General features: G+C 36.8%; 1 protein-coding gene across 3 annotated transcripts in view; it reads right to left on the bottom strand.

The window, feature by feature from the left end:
* PLEKHG1 (pleckstrin homology and RhoGEF domain containing G1) overlaps window positions 1-17225 on the bottom strand; it is a 103707-nt gene extending 86482 nt beyond the window's left edge. For all 3 annotated transcript variants that reach the window (XM_044671675.1, XM_044671676.1, XM_044671677.1), the window contains exon 1: window positions 16800-17225. In XM_044671675.1, the coding sequence (XP_044527610.1) occupies window positions 16800-17225 (426 nt within the window). The remainder of the gene's footprint in view (window positions 1-16799) is intronic.
* Window positions 17226-17457: the final 232 nt, after the last annotated feature.

The raw sequence follows: 17457 nt of genomic DNA, 5'->3' as shown, positions 1-17457 counted from the left end.
CCCCATCTCTCTCTCTCTCTCTCTCTCTCTCTCTCTCTCTCTCTCTCTCTCTCTCTCTCTCTCTCTCTCTCTCTCTCTCTCTCTCTCTCGACTTTATGGCCCCTGGTTTCCTAAAGGTTAAGTTACAATTGTGGAAAACAATATAAGGGAAGATATCACAAAATCATAGACTGCTAGAACTAAAAGGGTCAACTTGGCTCTGTTGCTGCTACCTTTGTGACTTTGGACAAGACATCCATCTTGGTCCTCAGTTTTCTCAATTATAAAATAGGATGGTTGAACTAATTGACTTCTAAATTTAGGATTCTGGAATCTATTACAGCCTTCTTACTATATAAGTGAGGAAACTGAGAACTGGAGAAGGTCAAATAACTTGTACAAGATTTATTAAGTTGCTCAGAGGGAGCTCAAATCCAGGTCCCTAAACTTCTGACTCCAAATCTAGTGTTCCTAGTACAGTGCAGGAGATCAAATGCTGATTATGGAGTCTAAAGACCTGAGTTACAGCCCCAGCAATGACATTTAATAGCTGTGGGACTTAAGGCGAATTATTTAACTTTATTTTTTTCATCTGTGATATGGGGATAATAACCCTTGGATGACCTACCTCACGAATTAATCTTAAGGAAAGCATTTTATAAACATTAACACATTTTATAGATGAGCAGTTATCATAAAACGTTGTCTTCCTTTTGTGTGTCTGTAATGCATACTGTGATATGCAGAAATCACAATATACACACCCTTAAAATATGATTATTTTTCCATAGTTCACAGAGAACTATGAAAGAAAAGGAAAATTCTCCCAGTTGAAGTTAATGTTTCTGTAGCAATTTACTCAGCAGACAAAATAGAAAACACTTTAGTAAACCTATTTCGGGGAACCTGAAATGAGACTTTTGCCTGAAAGCAGACTCAGAAATATCAGAAAAATCATAAAGCAACAATTTTATTTATATAGTGTCTTTTCATTTTCACAAAGATTTTTTCTTCCAATGCCATGATACTCTAGCACTATAAATATTATCGTCTTGCTTTTTAGAGCTGAGAAAACTGAAGATCTGAAATGTATGACCTTGGGCAAGCCATACACTAGCTTGTATCTGTCAAATTCTAGCAGTTCCTGCTCCAAGAACAGTGCTGCCTCGTTTAAGTTCTGTAGAGAAGAAGGGAAACAGACACTCAAGCACTTCAGTTAGGCTACTAATTTTTGAAATATCATCATACAAATTCACAATGATTTTTATTTTTTAAAATCCCAGCTAGCATGAGAATGAATTTTCTGATGATGAAAATCTTTTGAAGTTATATTCCTTCAATAATGAGTACTTCCTCATTAGCCAGCTATAATATGATAAAAATGCCTCCTACTTATTTTCTTATTTAAATTCTTGGCTTCCTTTTGGTTTTACAAACCTGTTCCCTCTTCAATACAATTCCAATCTATGCCAAAATCTCAGAACATTTGGCACTGAGAAAATATATTCTAATTTTTAACATTAGAAACATACTATTTTTTATTGAGCTCTTAAATTGTCTTAATGTACTAAGAAACTTACAGACTATAAATAGGGTAGCTCCTGAAAGCAATTTTGACCCTAATTTCCAGAATAGGGCTTAACTTCCTTCAGCAATTTGTATTTGCAGGTAATTAAACTTGTTCATCCAAATTGATAGCACAAAATACTCTGAATCTATTTTCAGCTTTCTGTGGGATAGATAAATAAGATTTGGATCTGATAAGATAGATTTTTTTAAAGGGTAAGATAGAAATCAAGAAATAATGACTTGAAGAACCTAAGAATATGTTTAATAAATGTGATTATTCTGCTTTTATTCTGAAGAAAAGCTCATACATCACTACAGGAAGCAAACAGTTTGGCTCTCAATTTTGTATTAACAAGAAGAGAAAAACATGTTTTTAAAATGTTCTGCTACTCAAAGGAAATTATATAAACTCTAGAAATACATACATGTGTTCATATCTACCCTTCATTTTCAACAAGTTATTCTTCCCATCCTTGGTTGTTGGATCTTTGAGATCAAGAAAGAGAAGGACCATACTTTTCAGCAATCTTTCACTACTCATATTCTCTCTCTCTTTTTGAAACCCTTATCTTCTGTCTTAGCATCAATACTGTACATTGGTTCCAAGGCAGAAGAATGGTAGGGGTTAGGCAATGGAGGTTAAATGACTTGCCCAAGTTCATACAGATAGGAAGTGTCTGAGGTCAGATTTGAACCTAGGACCTCCCATCTCTAGGCCTGGCTCTCAATCTACTGAGCCACCCAGCTGCCCCCATCATATTCTCTTAAAGAAAGCTATACACAGCATTTTCTGAGCTAAGGACAAACTTCAGAAAATCCAGCTAAGACAAGAAGCACAAAACACCCTCAGATTCAATTGGGATGGTGCTGGAAACAAAAATCCCAGGATAAGGCAAGGCTATTCTTCTATGATGGCACAGGGATGAGGGATAGAGAAGAGGTCAGCTGGGATGAAAGAGCTGAGGGAGGAACTGGAAACTTCAAATTTTAACTAATTGCTCTCACTTGGATGTTTCAGCAGTGCTAAAAACATGCAAATACTCCTTTAAATTGCAGTGCCCCCAACAAAGCCCCACTTGCCCATCCTTGTCACAGCTCTAGTCTCAAGACTCAGTAAAAACTTCCCTAAAAGTGCTATTACTGGGTCTGTTGCTTCATAAGCATCTTTATATCACTGCTAGCTTGCTTATTTCCATTCCATGAATTCAGTGGCAAAATCTGTAAACCAGCATGTCAAGGATATAATAGCAGCCTCTCTTACCTATAATTCCTAAATCTTCATAAAGAGACACTGAAGAATATTATGAAAACTCATAATGAATTGCTTTTGTTCAGTTATTTCAGCAGTGTCTGACTCTTTGTTACTCTTTTTGTGGTTTTCTCAGCAAAGATACTGCTGGAGTGGCTTGCTATTTCCTTCTCTAGTTTATTTTACAGATGAGGAAACTGAGGCAAGTGACTCACCCAAGTGTCTGAGATCAGATTAAAACTCACAAAAATGAGTCTTCCTGAATCTAGGCTTGATACTCTATCCACTGTCCTGATAATGAATACTTCTTGTTTATTCTCCTATTGCCACAAAGTTTAGTGTACTTGAGAAACTGTTTCTCTTTGTAACACTGTGGCCAACCTAAGCTGTTACTTCACTAGTGGCATATTAATCTTTCAAAAATTAGCCTTGGAAAAGACTCACCATGTTGGCTGCAACATTTTAATGCAAAATCTTTCAACAGGATGCAAACTGAGTAGTTCTTTTGAGGATGGGGAGAGGAGTGGTGGATATAACCAATGGAAACTCCCAAATTTTCCCTTAAATTTTGATCATCTTCACATAAGAGTTTCTAAATATGGTCCCAAAGAAAGATCTATGAAGGGAATTAAGGGGAAGAAGAAAAAAGAAGGCCCTTTACTTGTTATTTCTTGTTTACTTAAATGCTATTTATATGGCAATGGTCTAAATAAAATGATGTTTTGGAACTTCAGTTTGAGCAGTAACCAGCTCTGTTTGTGTAGTGGGTTCCATCAGAAAGGAACTAGGGAAGGCTGGTTGGCTCCTTCTTGAGGATGCTTTCAGGAGTCTCTGTACAGGTAGAGGCCTTGGAAGTCCCCCCAACTCTGAGATTCTGTGAGACTATAATGTGGCAGATTTCTATTCACCTACTTAAACCTCCCTCCATACCTCTGGACCACTAGCAAGGGTAGGCATCCACTACCTTTGTGCTTGACAGGACCCCATAATATTGATCCATGAGAGCTAAGTAATACCTCCAATTCCCATGTCAGATTTTAGGAACAGGTAGACAAGGGAAGAAGAAAAGAAGAGAAAATTTGGGAAACAAAAATAATGAAAACAGTTGAGACTGGAGAAGGTATGGAGGGAGAGAATGTTGGTCTTGTAAATGTAATCTGATGCCAAGACCACCATAGTTACTGAGCTATGAATAACCACTTAAGTACAGAGTAGAAAGGATTAGTGCAGAAGATAATAATAATAATAATAAGCATTTATATATTACGCTAAGGCTTGCATAGTGCCTTACATTTATTAACTCATTTGATTCTCATAACACTGTGAAATATATGATATTATCATTCCCATTTTACAGATGAGGAAATTGAGGATGACAGAATTCAAGTTCGCATAGCTTGGCCTCTCTGTTCCAGGTCTTTACCACTGAGACCATCCTTCTTTTGCTATAAAAGTACAAGCATTTTGGGGCAGCCAGGTGGCTCAGTGGATTGAGAGCCAGGCCTAGAGACAGGAGGCCCTGTTCAAATCTGGCCTCAGACACTTCCTAGCTGTGTGACCCTGGGCAAGTCACTTACCTCCCCCCCTCCCTCCATTGCCTAACCCATACCGCTCTACTACCTTGGAAACAGTACACAGTAATGATTCTAAGATGCAAAGTAAGAGTTTAAAAAAAAATACAAGTATGACCATGTCATCACACTATTCAATAAACTCCAGTTGGCTCTCTATTATTTCTGGGATCAAATATAAAATTGTTTATTTGGTTTTAAAGCACTTCACACCTTTTCAGTCTTCTTACATTTTATCAGTGACCCTGGCCTCCATGCTGTCTGCTCCTTAAACAAGGAACTTTTATCTCCAGACCTCATGCTGTCTCTTATGAAGGAACTGCTCTCCCTCATCATCTTTGCCTCTTGTCTTTCCAGGTTTTATTCAAAGTTTCTTCAAAAAACCTTTTTTAGTTCTCCTTACTCCCAGTGCCTTTCCTCTGAGATGATTTCCTTTGCACCCTGTCTAAATCTTGTTCATACACTGTTATTTACAAGTTGTCTTTCCCACTAGATTGTGTGTTCCTTGAAGCTACATTTTCTTTTGCCCTTCTTTATATCTATTTCACAGTGCCTGGTGCATACATAAATGTGTGTTGACTTGATTTTTAATGAGATAAAAGGTACTGTTGATTATGTTTGCTTCATATGCTGAGATTGTTCCCTCTCCCCACTTTGGATTTGTGGCAGGATCAGAACTCAGAGCATCCTGATTCCAAGTCCAACACATTACCCTCTTGCCTCACCTAGCTGTTTACAATTCTAAAGATCAAACTAAGTAACTAAATTCCTAGGATCAGTGGGACTGAAAAGTTAGGGCATTTTTTTTAGCAGTTCAAGAGGGATATGAAACTAATGAAGGCAGATAAAAAGAGGAAATATAGAGCATGTATGGGGAATCTTTTATCCAATTATTGCATTGGGAACCACAGCAGTAAGGGGTGAACTACTCTCAGTTACTCCATACTGTAAAACTCTAGTTCAGAGGTATCAAAACACAAGATCCAAATGCTACATGCACTGGTTAACTTCTGAGTGCAGCCCAAACTGGATTGAATGTAATTGGGAGGGGCAGCTAGTGCTCATTGGATAGAGAACAAAGCCTGAAGATGGGAGGTCCTGGGTTCAAATCTGGTCTCAGACACTTCCTAATGTCATCCTGGTTAAGTCACTTAACCTGGTCCTTACCACTTTTCTGCATTGTAACCAATACTCATCTAAGTGAGAAGATAAGGGTTTAAAAATGTAATTGGGAGATTTTAACAAAATAAATATACAATGGAACATAGGTAATGTTAGCATGTGTAATTTTATAACTCAATATCTGGCCCACAAGGATCCTTATGGATGATTTAGTAGCCCTTATTTCTATTTGTGTTTGACCTCATTGATAGACTCCAGTTCAAATCAGGTCTTAGACACTTACTAGTTGTGTGACTCTGGGAAAATTACTTAACTGCTCTTTATCTCAGTTTTTCTAACCTGTAAAATGGGGATAATGAGAGCACCTACCTCCCAGGATTGTTGTGAGGATGAAATGAGATAATATTTATAAAGCTCTTAGCACAGTACTTGGCACACTATAGGTGCTATTTAAATGTGTATTCACTTCTTTTCTCTACACCCTTCCCTACACCTTTCCACAAATTATTAAAAGGAAGTTAAAAAAAGTTTTTGAGTTTTTCTTTCTTTGTTGATCTGTTGCTAATGCCCATGAAAGGTCTTTAAAAGTAGAAAGAGGTGGGTAGAAAGAGGAAAAACCACAGGCTTCTGGGAACACACAATTCAAAGCTGGCTTTATAGGAGGAGCTAGTGCTGTTTCATCATAGGAATGCAGAAGTGCTTGATGACTAATAGCCCTTTAGATCACTGATGGGCAAACTTTTAAAAGAGGGGGCGAAAGGAAAGGAAATGCTCATCTGTCAGTCTGTTTCTAAGGCAACTCTTTCGAAGTTTCATTGTATTGTATCCGACTCATTGTATTTGTCAGATTAGGAATAAAGTCGCTTGGCTAGATAGAACATTTCAGGGGGCTGCATCTGGCCTGCGGGCTGTAGTTTGCCCATCACTGCTTTAGATGATTCACCTGAAAACTTGGTGATACCTCCAATCAAAACTTAGAAAATGACTATATTCCAAACAGCAGCTTGAAGCTCAGAGATAGAATTGGGTCTAGAAATTTTAAATCAAATACTATTGTTTATAATTATTATCTTACTCAGAAGAAATGGGACTGGTTAACATTTTTCAAATGATTAGATTGGGTATCTGAGAAATTATTTTTAGTTACTAGCAGGTCCAGATTAGGGAGTCGGACTTTTTAAATGGTACCAGTACTTAAATAGAGGAAAATAAAGGTCTCTTTCAAATGATTTGACTGAAGAAAGCTTTTGGAGTTTTCATCCCCCCCCAAAATGATTCACTCATATGAAAGGGGTCCAAATGCCACTTAAAAGACAAAACCCATTACAATATGCCAAGAACGATAATGTAAGTTCTTTATGTAACTGACCCATATAACAAGCCTTATTAAAAACAGTCCTTTGCCAGGTCCTATACTACAGTACTGACCGTGACCACATTCTTCTCCTTGGTGTTCTAAACACTAAGTTCCTTGGCAAACCTTATAAAGAAATTTCACAAAGTGGGAAGAGAAGTCTGGTGGGATCATTCCTTAAAACAAGTATAAAACTGATCATTCATTTCCTCCGTCTCTTCATTATTTCTCACTCTAGAGTCGAAAACTTTTCATGACATATATTCCTTTGGATCTCTTAGCTTAGCCTGTACATGAACCCTTGCTTATTTTTAAATTATAGTTTTTCACTACCTTTTTCTTAAAATCTAATAGTTTTACAATTATCTTTTCCTATCATCCTCACAAAATGGGAAAATTTGGAAAATAAAAGCATAGGAAACAAAATAAGCTCAATTATGTCTACTGTGAGTAAAATCCTTTGTAACCTAGCCCTGACCTGTCTTTCCAGTCTTATTAAATATTACTCCCACTTCCACACTCTGAAATCCAGTCAAAGTGACCTTTTCTCTCTATTACTCACACAGGATAATCTATTTCTCTTCTCCATTTCTTTTTACTGGCCAACTCTTACGTCTGGCATGCCCTTGTTCCCCACCTCTGCCTCATAAAATCACTTTTCTCCATCAAGAATGCAGCCCAAGCACTATCTTTTACATATAAGTCTCCCAAATGCTAAAATGCCTTTCTTCCCCCAAATATTTTATATTTAACTATTTTATATTTATTTGCATGCATTCTTTTTATGTTTATTCTCTCTATACTTATAGGGTGATGTTGACCTATTGGAAGAGGACCAAAATGACATCACTATAATGGGGTCAATGTACAATGTGGCTGACAATGATGGATCAGACCATTATGAACTTGGGCATTTCTACTGCAGGCCGGGCACAAATAGTCTGTATGAATGTTTGGATATCTTCCCCATTAGTGTGTAACCTCTCCTTTAGAGAGAGGATTGTTTAATTCATTTTATTTATGTTCTTAACATCTAGCAGTGCCTGGAACACAGAAGTTGTTTGATAAATGTTTGCTGACTGAATAAAAGACAGTAAGGATACCAAAACCAAAACAAACCCTGCCCTCAAGGACCTTATATTCTACTGGAGAGAGAAAACATAAGCTAATCCTAACCCCAAATACTCTCCATTTTGGTACTCTATTATTCTACATGCCTTTTATTCTGAAGGGAGTAGACAAGTGGGTCAGTGAAGGTCTACAGCCATGGTAGTGAACCTATGGCATGAGGGCTAGAGGGGGCACTCAGAATCCTCTCATGGGCATATGTGCTGTAGCCCCAGCACAGCGTTTGCCAGTTTGTTACTAGAAATCCAGAGGGACATGAGGCTGGGCTTCTCTTCTCTATGGGTGCCTGAGCACATTTCTCACATCACCCACCCCTCTAAAAGGTTTGCCATCACTACTCTGGGGTCTTCCACAAAAATCAGGTTCAGAGAACTTTTCTCATCTCTAAAATGAGATGGCTGAATCAATAATCTCTAAGGTACCTTCCACGTCCAAATTCACACTTCTGTGAACTTGGGGCTAGGTTCTCTCTGTTCACCCCAAAGTGTCAAATTGAGAAGGGGAAATCCCAGTCACTTGTCACAAAAGTTGTACTTCTTTTAGATGGTTAGGTTCCTTTATCATTATTGGCAATTTATTATTTTAAAAAATCCTTGCCCTTTTCATATATTGTAGGGTTGACATCATCCAAAGTTTGGGAGATTTTTGTTTTAAGAAACTTTGTACACTATTTCTGAGAATTGCCATTCCCTAAACTATATTCCCTCCAAAAAAGATTCATTTTTTAAAAATAGCCAAACACATTGAGGAAAAGGGACAAACTGTTTTCCCTTCAGGAGAAAATTTATGTCTTGATGCTTTCTGTTCTGAATATCAAAAGGTAATGGAATATAGGAAGTCCCATTTCCTCTGAACAAAACTTCAACTTCTATGGCAATACAGGAGGAAGATGGAGCCAGGAAGTCAGAAGAGATGGCAGCTACATTTGTAAGTCTAAGTCAGTCATGAATGACCACCTTGCAAAGCATCTAAATCTAGATATCTTATTTAGAATTTAAAAAATTAGGACTAAGTAAGCAAAGATATGCTTAGCATCACTGGGTAAACTTGTGAAATCTTGTTCCTTCCACTTCACTCTGTTCAAGTTTACACTCCCTTCAAATTTAGGCGGCCGACTTCTCACAGTTAAGATTTTCTTTGCCACTAATTTGATATCACCAGTGTTAATACCACCTGTTTTTCAAAGCTAAGACAATGACACAATGGCTCTCAATTGTGTTTCAAGAGACCGAGTTCATGAAAAGCCCTTTTCTCCTTCTCCTCCTACTCTATCAACTTTCTATTTGATCATGAAATAAATGGGAAATTGTTGGGACTTTTTTCTCCCCCTCTCTCCCTCAGACACTGAAAATTGCAAGGGTAAAAAAGGACAATCTTGTATAATGTATAACATTGAACTTGAGTCTCTGTAGGTGGGCTGAGCATAGGTCTCCTCTGTCATTAGTCAAAAACATTTCTCAACAAGATGCCAGATTTTTTAACACTTATTTATATCTTTTACTTCTACATTACCCTAATTTCCAAATAAACCCCTCTTTCCTCAATCCCTCATATCATCTAAGATTTATTTACTTATTCATTCATTCATTTTACTATATCACTAATAAGATTCTGATTTGGAGAGTAAAAAAACAGCTGTGGAGCTGTGTTGTCCATTCCTATTTGTTTTCCATTCAGTTTTTTTCATTGTGATTTTGCACAAGATATTGAGAACAATGATACAGTGGATAGAGTCTGGAAAACTCTGGAGTCAGGAAGACCAATTTTCCTGAGTTCAAATCCAGCCCTGGACACTTCTGAGCTGTGTGACTCTGGGCAAGTCACAACCTTGTTTGCCTCAGTTTCTTCATCTGTAAAATGATCTAAAGAAAAAGACAAACCACTGTAGCGTTTTTGCCAAGAAAACCCCAAATGGGGTCATAAAGTATTGGAGACAACTTGGCAATAAAGCAATTCATCATAAAGCATTCTACCATTAAGGGGTTGATCAAAGTAGATAGTATTAAAATATAAATACTGTCCAATGAGGCCCTGAATTAGAGTAAGGGGGTGGGTAGGCCAGGAGAAGGAATGAAGAAGAAAGAAGCCTGAAAGATGAGAGTTTTCTGTGCTAAAGGTTACTTTATTTTACAATTTACAAATGGAAATGTGAGTTTAAGAATTTTAAAGATTGGTTACCATAGGAACTAGTTCTGTTTAAATTATATTAATATTCACTTTTTAGGAATATTAAGTTTTCTTTTACCAATTTCATAAGAACAATATTTCTGGTCCCCACTTATTTAAGCAAATGTACTGTGAGAGATGGGCAGGGGAAGTCGTGATATTACTATTAAAGTAAAAGGCCAGTCTTACCTTGTATCATTCCTTCATTGCCCACATGCTCTCAGGAAGGTAACTAGCTCCATGATCCATAGCCCAAGTTACAACTTTTATGTCCTTGTCAGACTATTCTGTACTTCTGTACATCAGATCTCTTCTCATAGGTTCCATGAAGGCAAGGATTATATTAACTAAATTGTGTATTTCCCTTAATACAAAGTTCTGCAAATAGTAGTCACTTAAAAACTATTTACTGAGAAAATGACTATGGTATTATGTATGGTAGGTAATTTGGAATGATTATATGTAGAACTGGATCTTTCTGATGTTTTGTTAGTTCTGTGAATGTCTCTGATGTAAGTATTCCCTCCTACAGTGCAGATCACAAACAACCCCTCCACACTTTCTTATCCTATGCAATTCTTATTGATTCTTTCCCTAATTTTCTCTGCTGGAGTTCTATCTAGTACCCTGAGAGCCTTTTTCTAGGTCAAAAGTTCTTAACCTGGGGCCCTTGAACTTTCCTTTTTTAAAATTTATAATTGTATTTCAACACAATTAGTTTCCTCTTAAATTCTATATGTTTTATTACATTCATTTCAAAAGCTTTATTCTGAGAAAATATACATTTTCACCCATAGTCAGTAAAAATTATTTAAGCATGTTCTATGTGCAGGCATTGTGCTAAGTAGTAGGGAGACAAGTAAAAAAGAAAAGATAATCCCTGCCCCCAAGTAGTTTACAATATAAATGGAGAAAGACAACTACAACAACAATAAAAAAATGAAAGGGAGGAGGGAACAGAGAGAAAGCACCTGTAGGACTGATGGAAAAATCCAAAAAAGTTCAAAAGCAGTGTGTTTGTTGCTTTTGAGCCATTTCAGTCATTTGACTCTTTGTGACTCCATTTGGGATTTTCTTTGCAAAGATTTAGGAGAGGCTTGCCATTTTTTTCCAGCTCACATTTACAGATGAGGAAACTGAGGAAAATAGGGTTAAGCCTGGGGTCACATACCTAGTGAGTGTCTAAGATCAGATTTGAACTCATGAAGATAAATCTTTCTTATTGCAACTCTGTTTCCACTGTGCCAACTAGCTGCAATTTAGCTAGTGGGAAATTGTGAAAAGATTCTATAAATGGAAGATGAATTATAGTTTAGAGAATTTTGATCCAGAAAATACTTAGAATCTGGAATAACTGACTGGATAACCCAGAGTGAAGAAGGCCCTGTGAACTACATTATGGGTAAAGCCTAGACTTTTGATCTTTTTCATAAAAGGAATTCCTGGGTAAGGAAACTCTCTCAATTAACATAGGTCACACCCTCCTAGCAAGTGGGCAACCTTTTGCGCCTGGTGTGTTAAAATTCACCGAAAAACTGAGCATAACTCGGGAGGTGTGTCACTTTGAGAAAAAAACAACTATAATTTCGCAATATTTATAGTTTAAATAACACAAATGTATAATTATAATATATAACTGTATTTAATAAACCAAAATAGGTAAATTAATATAAGTAGAATTATCATCTATAGTATAGAATTACATCTATAGTGTAGTGTCTACACTACACTACAGCAAATGTTTCATCCTCGGTATGCGGCTGCATGAAGCTGTGTGTCATCAAAAATGGCTTCGCGTGTCAGTGCTGATATGAGTGTCAGGTTTGCCATCACCATCTTAGAGAGTTGTCTAGAGCAATGCTTAATTAAGTGTCTTGCCCAGGGTCAAAGATTCAGAGGCTAGGAGATAGTAATTGATTTTATATTATAATGTCATTTTGTGGTCACCATGTATAATACTTACTGACTATTCTTGAAGAAAATATTCATCATATATAATGTATACATACATAACTAAACACAATCTTGATTTTACAATGTAGTAAGCAAGTACTCTTAAACTGTTTTTCTACAGTGGACCACTTTAGCAGTTTGGCAAAGCCTATGGATCCCTTCTCAGAATGTTTTTAGATTTGTGAAATATATATATATATATATATATATATGTGTGTGTGTGTGTGTGTGTGTGTGTGTGTGTGTGTATGTGTGTATTTATACATATGTATATATGCATACAAATTTAAAATTTATAAAAAGGTATATATAGGAAGGAGGAGGAGGGGGAGGAAGAGGAGAAGGAGAAGAAGCAGCAGCACTAGATTTGGAATCAGTTTTGGTCTCATTTCTTAGTCACGTAATAGTAATTCACATCACTTCTCAAACTTTGTTGATTCTCTCATCTATAGGATAGGCAGAATCATACTTGGGTTACATAGAGTTGTTATGAGAAAAGCATTTTGTAGGTCCCCAAGTGCTATAAAAATGAGCTATTATTATAACCCTTGAAGAATTATCATCATTCTGGTGATAGAATCTTGTTTATAGAAGCTAACCAACCACAAGTCAAATTTTTGGTCAGTGAAATTACTAACGAATTGTCAAAATTCTATGAACATTCTCTGGAGGTGGACATTCACAAATTATTCTTCAACTATTAATTCTATAGCTATATAAAATGTTTTCTTGGTTCTACTCATTATATTTTTCATTACTTCATGTAGGCCTTTCCTTTTCTTTTAAATTAACCTGCTCATTGTTTCTTACAATGCAGTAGTATTACATCATAACCATTTACCACAGTTTTCCTAGTCATTCCCCAATTGATGGATATGTCAAATTCTTTGCCTCCACAAAGGGACTTGCTAGAAATATCCTGAAATATATAAGTTCTTTCCCCTTTCTCCCCTAATCTCCTTGGGAAATAGATCCAGCTGGGTCTTATGGTATAGTCATTTTATAATTCTCTGGGCATATTTCCAAATTTAAGGTAAATACTTCTAAAGTCACTGACTGTTCTTCTATTCGTTCTCAGTTAAGGATATCTCTCCATGCTTCAGTTCTTTATATTTAAACAATAGGATTTTAATGAAACTACTTAACCCCTATATACTTCATTAAAATGCTGTAGAGGATAAATATTACCTAAAGATTAATTAGAGCACTGGGGATAAGCGTTAAGCTTTGTTTCATTTACTCATGTAAATGAAAATTTAATATTTTTAATAAATTTTTATAAAAACAAAGACTAAATATTCAACAGATGATTTTATTCCAAAATATGTTCAAGATCAAAGATATCATCATGCAAAAGGATAATTACATAATAATAACAACCCTTTTAAAATGTGTCATACTCAATGTGCATGGCAGTCATTTTCTTGTGCCCATTTTCCTGGACTAGCTAGAAAGCATACTCAGTGGTATTTCTCAAATTCAAACAATCATACATGAAGATGAGACCAAGAGTCCCTCAAATTTGAATATATCATAAATTCTAGAAGTGCCAAGTTATTTGAAGGTAAATTAACTTATAACTGGAGATGGGAATGTTTGCAAAAGCAGTCAGTTAGCTGGCCCAATGGATAGAGCAGTGGGCTTGGAGTCAGAAAGACTCAAGTTCAAATCTGGCCTGAGACACTTAGCAACTCTCATCCTAGCAAGTCAATCTCTTGGGAACAAGATGGCCCTCTCAGGATAAGCTCATCACTTCCAACCTCATTACCAAGCTGATAACTCAAGCCTTGAGTGGTACAACCACCCCACCCCATTAGCCAGTGATTGGAGGACTGAAAACAGATTACCAAACTTCTCCCAAAGTCTTCTTTCATAAAGGGCAGAAACTGATCTCTCAGCTCATTCCATCTATCAGCATCTACTGACCTGCCTGATTTCAACTCCACTTAGCAAGACACCCCTCCTCGGGTTATTCCTTGGTGCTCCATGCCCTCCCTTGCTTTGCTTTCCTATCTCCCTTTGTGTTGTCTCTCTCCAACTAGATTGCAAGCTCCTTGAGAGCAGAATCTTCTTTTCCTCAGTTTATCCCCTGTACTTAGCACATTGTAGGCTTATAAATTCTTATTTCTTTCCTTCTCTCTGTAGAAATGCAAGGAAGGAATGGAATGGAAAGGGAGAAACATTTTATAATTCTATTTTAGAAGGCATGTAAAGGACCAAGGATGGTGGTATGCTTTTGTAGTCTTTGCTACTAGGGAGGCTGAGGAATTTAGAGTTGCAGAAAGGCTAATGCTGATAGGATGTTCATATTCAATCTAATACCTATATGATGAACCCCTGGAAGCAGATGGACACCAGACTATCTATGGAAGAGAGAATAAGTTCAGGTCTGAAATAAGATTTGGTCAAAGCTTCCCCAAGGATCAGGAGTAAAATAAGCTGGCCAGTAGCCCTTATACTTCCAGGCTGCATGAGGTGGTGAGACCCAGGCTTAAAAAAAATCATTACAAGTGAATTTCTGGGATGGCACAGGGAAAAGAACATTGGCTCTAGGATCAAAAAATCTGGCATCAAATCTTATGCCTGATGCTTACTATTTGTGTAACATCAGGCAAGTCACCTTACTTCCCTAGTCCTCAGGATGAAAATTATGAGGTTGGACTGGGGGAATCCCCATCTATATGTCTATATTCCTGTGATCCTAGGATTTTAGCAAGGGAATGGCACAGTCAAAGGAAAACCTATCATTAGTAAGCTAAGTATTATTGTTTCTACACTGCTGAAAGATTGCAAGGGCTAATAATGACCTCTAAATTTGACATCCTTGGATTAAGCTCCAATTGCTCTGCAATAGTTATAGCTTTGGCACGACTTGAGATAAAATTTCTCAGGAAAAAATGGACTGGGCAGCTAGGTGGCTCAGTGGACTGAGAGCCAGGCCCAGAAATGGGAAATCCTGGGTTCAAATCTGGTTTCAGACACTTCCTAGCCAGGTGATGCCGGGCAAGTCTCTTAACGCCCCGCTGCCTAGCCCTTACAATTTTTCTGCCTTAGAAACAGTACACAGTATTGATTCTAAGGCAGAAGATAAGAGTTTTTAAATAAAGGAAAAATAGACTGTCATAAAATTTTAACTTTTTCCACCTAAATTTTATCAACATATTTTAAGAAAACTGTTATATATGTAATAATTTTCCAGTTAATTATTTTTTTGTCTCTCAGGGTGAAAAATCTTATTAGGTAAAGATTTTTTAAAAAACCACTTAGAAGTAAAGAATGCCTTAAGAATCATAAGTGGTTTTTTAAAAGAGCTTGTAGAATTGTTGGAAGTTCCACAGGTATTTTGCTTCAAATACAAATGACATCATTGCTGAAATTTCAATAAAATTGGTCTCATTTACTCTACTTTTGGTACTACATATTGTTTCTGTTGAACATCAATTGGCTTTTCTATTTCTACTGGACTTATGTCATAACTATTTTTAGCATGCAATGTCTGGTTCTGTCACTTTTGGAATTCAACTAGCACACAATCACCCTTTAGAATTTGTCTAAAACTAAGTGCATAACATTTTCTAGTGGATACAGTATTCATCAGCAAGAAAGTAATGGACTCTGAATTATACTTGACTCAAAGTTTAAAACACTGTAGAACTTGTGTAAATTTAATATGGCTCTAAAGAATGAAAGATAAGGCTAAGATCTCTTAGTCATGTGTTTGTCATATCAATAAATTCATGAACATTTATTAGACACCTACAACATGCCAATGTACTATACTAAGTTCTGAGGATGCAATACAAAAAGAAGTTCCTGCCCTTAAAGAGCTTACAATCTAATCGGGAAAGATAACTTGCAAACAAATAGAAAGCAAGCTATATACAGGATAAATAGGAGATAATTAACAGAGATAAGATGCTGGAATTAAAGATTGGGGAAGTCTCCCTGTAGAAGATGGGATTTTAGTTGGGACTTAAAGGAAGTCAGGAAAGTCAGTAGTTGTATAATCAATTAGCACAGCCTTAGCATCAACTTGTCATTCTACTTAAAATTCAATTTGTTGTCAAACTCAAAAAACTGTTCTGTTTTCTGGGCTAGAGATTTAACAAGTATTTAACCTTTTCTAAGCTTACCCATAGTTCAATTATTCACATAAATCTATTTGTTTAGCTTGAAAATTGAACAGTAAGAGAATACCCAAGAAGTGACTCAAGTTGTTTCTCCTTGCCCTCAGTGACTTCTGGGGCAACAGTAAACTGAAGATAGCATAACCCAGGCAGTAGAAGTTATCATAATCCAGCAATCAAGAGACTTCAGGGCTGCTTCTAAATGTTGACAAACTGCAACCTTGACCTTTTTGTCTCCTTGTTCTGTTTGGCACTTTGAGATCCTCTGATGAAAAGATTTATGAATGCAAAATATTTTTGTAAGGACAGGCTTGTATTACTTGGAAGCATCACTATCTATGATTGTTAACAGGTGATCAAAAGATAACAAGTAAATATTAGGGTTATGCTAAACATTAGCTTGATGTGGTCCTTGGATGCCTTAGAAGAAAGAAGGGCCAATACTGACATTCATGCAAACCAAATGAGTAGACAAAAGGGATTCTTACCTTTTTAGTGGAGAGGAAATCCAAGTCATCCTCTGATAAGATTAGATTTGGTCTTTGTTTACATTTATTTCATCTTAAAAAAAATTCCCTTACCTTAACAATGCTTTTTAAATCTTGTACGTAGGTCCTCTCAGTTTCCAGAATTTCTTGGACTACTCTATCCACATAGAGAAGTTTAGGACTTGTAGTAGATTCTGCAACCAGGGAGAGGGTGCCATTTTTACTTGCTCCTTTTGCTTCAGGTGTCCTCAGCACTCCCTGCCACTTTTCACTGCTTTCCTCCATGTTCTGTTTTTCCTCTGGGGGATTCCTCCGTACTTCACTGCTGGAGAATCTCCTTGTTGGCATCAGCTCAAGTTTTATGGCTCCTGTTTCTTTATCCTGGTTATTACACAAGCTCAAATGGCCATTGGAAGCTAAGGTCAACCTGCTGCCAAAGGAACAGTGGCTGTCTCTAGAAGATGCAGAGGAGGATGTGGAGCTAAAGCTCACTGGCCGATCACTGTCTGACAGTTCCATGGTCTTTGGTCCACGGTAGGAAAGATGCCTTTTCTCTCGGTGTAGATCTGCCTTGGGAACAGCCACCTTTGTCACAGCTGGAGAAGCCCCAAGAGGCAACTGACATTCATCTAAATGTAAACAAACAGATAATAAATCTGGTAAGGGATATTGCAGAATAAAGTTTATGCTAACCAGAGATTTAGGTGATGATTTTTAAAAAAGTAATTATATTCATATTGGAACTTTGGGT

Source organism: Gracilinanus agilis, chromosome 4 (genome assembly GCF_016433145.1).
Source record: "Gracilinanus agilis isolate LMUSP501 chromosome 4, AgileGrace, whole genome shotgun sequence".
Classification (NCBI taxonomy): Eukaryota; Metazoa; Chordata; class Mammalia; order Didelphimorphia; family Didelphidae; genus Gracilinanus; species Gracilinanus agilis.
This window is presented reverse-complemented; position numbering and strand designations above follow the sequence as displayed.